The 8,786-nt window shown below is 54.3% G+C and overlaps 1 protein-coding gene across 1 annotated transcript in view; it reads right to left on the minus strand.

Moving 5' to 3' along the window:
- RTBDN (retbindin) overlaps positions 1–5,617 on the minus strand; it is a 6,896-nt gene extending 1,279 nt beyond the window's left edge. The window contains exons 1-4 of the mRNA XM_024767602.1: positions 5,543–5,617; positions 1,058–1,232; positions 455–521; positions 230–340 (exon numbers count right to left, since the gene is read on the minus strand). Coding sequence (XP_024623370.1) covers positions 230–340; positions 455–521; positions 1,058–1,232; positions 5,543–5,617 — 428 coding nt within the window. The remainder of the gene's footprint in view (positions 1–229; positions 341–454; positions 522–1,057; positions 1,233–5,542) is intronic.
- Positions 5,618–8,786: the final 3,169 nt, after the last annotated feature.

Below are 8,786 nucleotides of genomic sequence, written 5' to 3' on the forward strand. Positions count from 1 at the left end.
AGCCAGCTCCATGGAAGGCCAGTCCTCTGTAGTGCCAGTCTTAGCAGCGGGTCCTCCACAGGCCCCGTCCCTTTCTACCTAGCCTCTAACACCAGACCTCGTCCTGTACACCTTGGCGGCTTTGGACGCAGGCCACGCCCCTTCAGGCACCCGGAGGATCAAGCTGCAGATCCCCCGTTCGGCCCCGCCCAAGCCATAGGCCACACCCCTCACGCCCCGCCTCTCCTACCAGGCATCGCAGAGCTCCGAGCAGAGAGGCTGTGTCTGGCGTACCCCCAATAGCAGCAGGTGGAAACGACTGCGGAGGGCAACCTGGAGGTGTCCCAGGAAGGATTCACACCTGGACATCGGGAGAGACAGGCCCAGATAGGTCAAGATGCGCAAGGGCTCTGTCCCCTGGTCGGGGCAACTGGAGCAAAGAACACAAGGAAACACTGGAGGTGGCTGTACTTACCCGGGGCTCAGCTCCCCACAGCTCCCTGAGACGATCCCAGGGTCCGATGCCTCTGGTGTGTTCATCTCTGAGGGACAAGAGTGTCATGGAGAAGGGGACTCCAGTGAGTTGCCATCTTGGATCCTCAGGTAGGGTTGGGGAACCAAGGCTTGGGGTTCCTCTGAACGGGGAGACCCCGATTATATATGTTCTCTCAAACATAAAAGTTAAAGACACTTCGCTTGGGATGCAAATGGAGCTTCAAGAAATAATCACTAATCATAATCAGCTTATCATTTATGACAACCCTGGTGGGGATATAAATTCTCATATACTTACATATACTCTTTTACAACACCCTTACGAGGTAGGTCTATTATTTCTCCTCCTTTCTTAATGGCCCACCTGAGGCTCAGAGAGGTTAAGTGATTTGCCCCGGGTCACACAGCTATGAAGTGGCAGAGTTGGGATTTGAACCTAGGCAATTTGTGCTGTTTAACCACCACTAGACCCAGGTGCCTCCTCCGGTCACCTTAAACCCCTCTCCAAAGGAAATTCTGGCATTGTTATGGTTGAGTTGGGGTTTCTGGTTGTTAGAGTTTAGGCAGAGTCTGGAATGCTTACCTGCCAGGTGCAGCTGGCTTGTGCCCAAATTGGTCGCCAGCCTATGGTGTCTCTGGGATCTAGCTGGGAGTGGGTGGCTCCCTCCACAAGCCCCCAGCAGGATCCATGCCAGGATCAGTTGCAGGGCCCAGGCCAGGCCCCTGGGTCGAGTGCAACCCCTGTAGGCCATGTCCACCTGAGATAAGAGTCAGCTGGGATACGGGGTGAAGTTCAGCTGTCCCTGTCTGGTAGCTCAGGGTGGCACTGTCCTGATGCGCAGCCAGGAGACAGTGCCAGGCAGAGCAGAGAATGGGCAGCTGATGAGGAAGCAGTAGCCAAGAACCCTCAAATCCCCGGGGGCCACCAAGGTCTGTCTCTGACCAAGGAGCCCCACCCCCATCAGACTCATGTCCCCTCCATCCCTTCAGGTGCAAGTGCCCCCACCCGTGTTTGACGATGATTCCCTTCCCCCCCACCCCGACCCAAAGCGGGATCTCCCACCCTATGGGCCCTCAGGCAACCTCCTCTGTCCTCTAAAGGGACCTCCCCAGATCTTCCAAACCCCCCTCTTGTCCAGTAATTCTTCCTTCTCTTCTGCCCAGTCTCCTCCCTCCCTCTTGATCCCTGCTGGCCCCTTTCATGGTCACCTTCTCTCGGCCCACAATCAGCTTAGGGGCTGACACCCAGGGCTGGACCTCTGGACCCAAGCTTGGCTGTGGCAGGACTCGGATTCTGCCAGTGGGATCCAAAGGCCCCAGGGCAGGGGGAACTAGGGATCTGTGAAGACAAGGCAATTCCCTCCCCCTCTCTGCCCCCTCGGGCCACCCCTCACCTGTTAGCCGGACTGGAGTCTAGGGCACCGCTGAGACACTTCAGGGTCAAATCCAGAAAACAGCTGAAAGGGGCGTGGTTTGATGCAGGGGAGGGGTTTCCCATCGCCCCGCCCTCTGCTCCAGCTGACCAAAGACCAGAGGATCTGAGGCTGGTGTGTATATATCCTTGTGTTTGTCTTTATGTTGAGCTTGTGGCTTAAACTCTGTATATGTGTGAGGAGATGGATGAGGGTGTGTGTGGGGGGGGATGAGGGTGTGTTTTGTGTCTGTGTATGTATTGAGTGGGTATGTGTGTTTGTTGTGTGACGATATGTTTATGTGCATCTCTTTAGTGTGTGGTGTGTGTGTGTGCTCAAAATCTGGGTAAGGAGGTCTGTAATTGTTCCAAGAGCCAAGTGTGTCCGGTTGAGTAAGAATCAGATAATAAATGAAGGGGAGGGGGATGAAGGATGAGGATAGATGTTCTGCAAAAATATTGTGAATAGGTCACTGGACAAAGGTTATTGACCATGAATGTTGACAATGAGTGAACAAGAAGGTGTTGTCATGTGTGGAGAAGATGTAGGACTCCATCTGACATGTGTGTGGGTGTGTGTGTGTGTATGTGTGTGTGCCCCTTTGCAGTTTCTGTGAATTTGTGTCCCTGCAAACATTCCCTCAATTCATTCAACAAACATTTATTGAGCACCTAGTGTGTGCCAGATTCTGGGGATGCAGTGTAGTGACTAAGACATGAAAATCTCAACCCTCATAGAGCTGATAGTTTAGTGGGGGAGTCCAGTAAGAAAAAACAGTCCTCTAAAATAAAATAAAATAGAAAAGAAGAGAAAAACAGCCCTCCAGTGGGTATGTGAGTGTGTGTATGTGTGTCCATGTTTTGCATTGGGAGGATAATGAGTCTATATTTTGAACAAGAGTTTGTGTGCAGCTGAGCTTCCTTTGGTTTGGGGACGATGAGTGTGTGCTTGTGTTGAGTGTTTGTATGTGTTGTTTGTGTATGCCTGCATTGCCGAGTGTGTGTATGTCTGTGTTTTCTAAGTACGTGTTTGCACGTGTGTTTCCAGAATGTGAGTTTATGTGAATATGTGTTTCTGTGTTTGCTGAGTGTGTGTTTGTTTTCTGTGTTTATGTGTTTGCATAGGACTCTCTGTGTCTATGTGCTAACTGCATGTTTGCAAATGATTACATGTGTTTGTGAGTTTGTGTTTGCTGAGTATGTGTTTGTATGTGTGTGTATTTGCAGAATATATGTTTTTGTGGAGTATGTGTTTGCAGGGTGTGTGAATGGGTATATGCGAGTCTGTTCGTTGAGCATGTGTTGGTACTTTCGTGTTTGTGTGTGTATTTGCACAGTGTGTGTGCGTGCCTGTGCTTGTAGAGTTTGCATATGTGTTTTTGTGAGCAATGAGTACTACCACAAATCTCTCTTCCTCTTTTCTCGGACTAGTGCAGAGTTTTTGTCTGTCTCTTTTACTGATGTACTCCCAGAATTCAAAACACAGCTTTGCACACAGTAGGTGCTCAATACCTGTTGAGTAAATTAATCAGGAGGCACTGTCTCCTGGCCCCTCTAAGGGCACCCACTGATGTCCTGGAAGCTTCAGCAACCAGTACTCAGTGGACCTAGCCTTCCTCCGGTTCATCTTGGGGTAGTCCAGGGTGCTCGTGGGTCTTATCTGTCCAGCCTCTAGGCTGTGCCTCCTGACAACCCTTCCCCTTCCCTAACCTCCGCCCCCAACCTGAGCTCATATTTCAGCACTACGGACTGGAGCGCTAGAAATCAGCACCACGGAGAGCTCCCGCGGCAGCCGGCGGGAGAAGGCGCGGCAAGAGCGGTTTCCCGGCCTTGGACAGAGAAGTGCGAGGAACAGACTCAGCGAGATGGCAACACGAACATGCTGACAGAGACAGAGAGAAACAGACCGAGACAACTCAGGCAAAGGCGCAGAGATGAGCAGACAAGCGCCTGGGGAACACCGGGACCTAGACCTCGCTGTAGCCCCCTTTGACAGGCAGGGGTCGCTCCCGCCCAGTGACCGCGCCCTCCAGGGTCTTCGGGACAGTTATGGACTGAGACCCTTGGGAAGCCCCCACCCCACCATGCCCTCCAATGCCAAGACTGGCGTGGGGAGGTCTCCGACGCTTTTCACTACAACTAGGGGAAGCAATGGTTGGCTTGGCCTCAGCTGCAGGAACACTGCGGGGGAGTGGTGAAAATCGCTTCGGCTGCCCTCCTCCCCAACCACCAGCTAATCGTTCCTATAAATACGGCCCAGCCTGGCCTGGCTTCTTAATCCTGACGATGAGGGAGGGGATCGCTAGGGAAGCGGGTTGGTATAAGCATGTAAATGATTTTCGGAGGGGGCTTCTCCCGTAAGGACGGGTCTCCTCAGTGCAAATACACACTCTGTAAGAGTGTATCTCCTTGGGATGTGAGGTCTCGTGGGTGGGGACAATTTCCCATAGAGAATATGGCTTTCGTGGGGTCTTTCACTGAGGGTAGCCTCACGAAGCTCCCCAAGTGAAATATCACCCGCGGGGATCTTTCTCTACGAAAATGTCTCCTCTTTGGAGGGTGGGCTTTTGAGAGGAAGCGTCACCCCTCAGAGACCATCTGTTTTAGAAATGATTTTCAGGGTGAGAGGAATTCCTGACTGGAGAGGGCCTCCCTATGGAGACTACCTCCCCGTGGGAATGTGTCTCTCTGAGGGGGTCACTGCGGGGAGGAGGTTGTCTGCATAGGGAATATATCTTAGTGAGAATGTCTCCTTTGGGGTGTTTCTTGGGTTGGGAGTCTACCCATGGGCATGTCTCTCCCCTGGCGTGTCTCTACAGGGGTCTCACGGTAGCTTGACAACTGCCTCCTGGCTCTGTCCTGCCTTGTGAGATAAGAGGCGGCTCTTCAAACCTGTCTTTCGTATCTGTGATGTTGGTGGAGGGGGAATGAACGCTGCCTTCAGCTCTGCTTCCACACTACTGAGGGCTCCAGGTGTTTGCTTTTGGCAGAAGTTCCTTCAGGCATGCCTAATGCTCTGAGCAGGCTGTCAGGGATCCTCCCGCCTCCCGCCTCCCGCCTCCCTCCTCCCGCCGCCGCCCCTGCCGCCGCCTCCCACCTCCCTCCCCGGGGCCGAAGCCTCTGCCGCCGCCGCCATGGACGATTCGGGCCTGATTCGTCGCCGGAGGCTGCAGGTACTCGGCAGCCCTGGCCCCGGGTGGAGGGGAAGGGGTCGGCGCCCTGGGGCGGGGCCCGGCAGGAGGCGGGAGAACTTACGCCAGGGTTGGCCCAGGCGCCCTCTCCCATGGCCTCGGGACTCTACCTAGGGGGAACGCGGTGGCCGCGCGTCCCGCCGCGCTGGGGACCCCGCCCCTCAGGGGCCGCCCGGGGATCCAGGGATCTGACAGAGGGGGATGCAGCCTAGCGCTCCCCTCGAGGATAACCCGAGGGGCTCCCGGCCCGTCAGAGGCGGAAGGGGCTGGGATCGAGGTCTTTGCCCTGGTGCCCAGCCAGGCTGGGGGTGAGGGGGCGCAGAACAAAGTTATTGCCCCAGGGCTCGCGCCCCTCGGGGCTGCCGGCGCCGCAGCAGTGGTAAACATGTTTGTGCTGCAGCCTCGCCCCTCACCACCTCAGGAGTCCCTTCCTGAGGCATGCCGACCCCCTGCGACCTCCACGCACCTGCTCGGCCACCAGGATTCTTCCTACTGCCCTAATTGGACAGGCATCTAGACAGCCTCCCTCCTCACTCTTCATTCCACCCCGCTCCACTACAACACTACCAACCCCACCCCCACTCCGCGATCCTCAAGTCCAGCCCAGCTTGTGGGTGGGCGGGAGCGATTTTTAGCTCCTTGCAGCCTTAGAAGATGTTGGTCTCTAGGCTGCGCAGGCGCAGGAGACGTGGGTCCACTGCGCGGAGTGGGACACTGAGGTTTGCTGTGGAGTGTGGGGAAGTCGGGGACAAATCCAGGCATCAGGAACTCCCACATCCTAGATGGGTGGGGATTCTGAAGCTGAGAAGGGTTCTCTTCGGTCTGCAGCATGCACTTCTAAGGGTTAATACGGGGGTTCGGTGTTGGCCCCAAACTAACCCCAGAGAGCTTCACCCTAAGGTTTGCCTGGCATCTGGTCTTTCTGAGCCTCCTTGAAGCAGCCCCGAGCTAGGTAGTCTGGAGAAGTTTATATAAAGCCTAGAATGGGCCCAGTCTCAGGCTACATCCCTAGCCTGGAGCTTGGAAAGAGAAGGAGAGGATTCAAACCATCACCCAGGGACCTCGTCCATTTTTGGATGGGGCCATTTCAGAGGGCAGGAAGGACTTCCCTGGCGTCTGGATGATGCTGGAGCCAGACCTGAGTTTTAACCAGAGCCCAGATGGGCTCTTCAGGTCTTCCTCGGATTTCCTTCCTTTCCCTGGGCTGGGTTAGGAGAACGGGTTCTGAAAAAAGGGAGGGAGCTGCTGTAAAACCAGAGCAAGTGCTGGAGCAGTTAGACTGGGTCCGCGCCGTCGGGTCCCCAGAAAAGGGCTGAAACGGGCGGAGCCTGCATGGGGTGTGTCCCCGCCCCCTGGGCCGGCGCCGACTCCTATTGGCTCAGTGCCACGCGGGACTTAGCTCTCCAGCGCAAGGCCACGCCCCCAACCCGGGATCCTCCCACTCATCCACCCATCCTTCCCCAGGCTTCTAGGCCGAGGGAGCTACTCCACCGAAGTCCTGCCCGAACCTCTTCCCTTCTGGCAGGGTTAACCACTTCGCAGCCTGAATACACTCTCACACACTGGTGCAACCCCTTAGGAGCTGTCCCACAACCACGGAGCTCCCAAGGTCCCCTGTGTACAGTTGGGATCGTACAACAACCTAAGTTCGAATGCCCCGGCCACAGGGCGGTCCGTTAATCACGAAGAGATGCAGAATCCGCTGGGCAGAGCAGCTCTGCAGCTGGGGATGGAAGTGGCGTCTGTTTACACGGACGCCAAGGATCCAAATCCTCTACCTCTCCACCTTGCCCCTTTCTTCGACCCTAAAATGTTTAGGGATGCTAGCAGATGGGGCTAGAGTCGAGGACTTTTCTAGGTAGCACTTAAAGGTCCCCCTGGGGCTCACCCTCCTAGGCCCATTGTACCCGAGTCTGGAGTACCGGGCTCCGTGGCGGGAAAATCCAGGTCTTGATTTTGATTGGGCCATTGTGGCCGCCTGGCCGGGCCGTCCAAGGGGCTTGTCCAAGGGGCGGCTCATTCAAGCTGATCCTGCAAAGACAGAGGGAAAACCTGGTATAGATTTCCGGTGACCCCTGGCTCAGGATGGCAGAGCTGCCAATCTGGACAGTGTTCCTTTTGACGCCGACCATCCTTCTGTCCTCTGTACATGGGAGTGTGAGGTCCCTCTAGCCCATCTTCTGCCATGCAGCATGTCCATCCACAGTAACTCCTGTTCCTATGACCTAACATTTATTGAGCACTTACTATATGCTAGACACCATACTAAGGTGCTAGGCACCTGCATCATCTGACAGAATCCTCTAGAAGGAATGGACTATCGGAAGGTCATTTGCCAAGGTTATAAGTGGCAAAACTGGGATTTGAACCCAGGGCTTTCTGCTATCAGAGATTCTAGAAAAATCCTAGAACACTCCTCATTTCTCCCTGGTTGGAGTCCCCACCAAATGGCTTTTGGAACCCTAACCTGAATCTTTCTGCCTGCAGCCCTACCCAATCCCTTTTATTCACCTTAGCCTGTGGACACAGAACTGGGTGGAAGGTGATGCCCCTTCTCCCCAGCGCTCTCAGAAAAGGGTCCAGACCTCTGTAATTTCTGGTCCCTGTAGTGGTTTCCTGTGTACTTGACAAACAGAATGCAACCTTCTTGTGATGTGGACAGAGTTAATACCTAACTTTTTTTGTTGTTGCCACACCGTGTGGCATGTTGGTTCCGTGACCAGGGATTGAACTTCGCCCCCTCCATTGGAAGCACGGAGTCTTAACCACTGGACCACCAGGGAAGTCCCAATACCTACCAATTATTATCACTGCCATTACCGAAAAAGACCACCCAGCCATCACCTGATTCCCATGTCAAATCTCAGTTTGAGCCACCCTAACTATCCCCACCCCAACTCTGTGAATCTGATTGAGAGTGGGGTAGAACCATTGAGGTGTGGAGGAGTCATTCATTCATTCATCCAGTCATTCACCCTTTCATGCTTGAGCATGCCAAGTTTATTCCTACCTCCAGGCCTTTGCAATTCCCTCTACCTGGAATGCTCTCTCCACAGAGCCTCCCAGGGCTGACTTTTATTTTTCAGCAACAAACTTAAAAATCATCTCCACAGAGCAGACCTCTGTAACTATCATGTCCCCCTCCTAGCCATTTTCCATCACATCACCTTGCTTAATTTTATTCATAACATTTATTTCTGTCTAAAATTATTTCGTTCACTTCTATGTTAATCTTGGTTGTCTGCTTCCTTCCTTTAAATGCTAGTCCCCAAAGGGCAGGATTTTTGTCTCATTCACTGCTGTGTCCCCAGTGCCTAGCACGGGGCCTGTCATACAGTAGGTGCTCAAGAAATATTTTTCAAATAACGACTCCTGGATGTTTTCATTTGCACAAACACATACTGAGACGCCAGCTCAGGAGTCCTATAGGGGGCCCTCTGCTGGCCTCTGGGGGTCGGGAGAGGAATCACCCTGGTACCCTTTTCCCCTAGGAGCCCAGCCCTCACCTCATGGCCAAGGGCGCAGGTGACCATGCTGATGAAGGACCTGTCCCATCCCACCTCTACCCCTCCAGTGGGCTGACAGGGCTTTTGGGCAGTGGCTGCTGGTCCCCGCTGACCTCTATCCTTTTGCTCCTTTGCCTTCCAGAAAGATTTGCCCCTGCCCCGGAAAAGCAGCAGGTGAGCCCTGGGGAGAAACGCGCGGGGCTG

This window comes from Neophocaena asiaeorientalis, unplaced genomic scaffold (genome assembly GCF_003031525.2).
Source record: "Neophocaena asiaeorientalis asiaeorientalis breed wild unplaced genomic scaffold, Neophocaena_asiaeorientalis_V1.1 scaffold87, whole genome shotgun sequence".
In the NCBI taxonomy this organism is placed as follows: domain Eukaryota; kingdom Metazoa; phylum Chordata; class Mammalia; order Artiodactyla; family Phocoenidae; genus Neophocaena; species Neophocaena asiaeorientalis.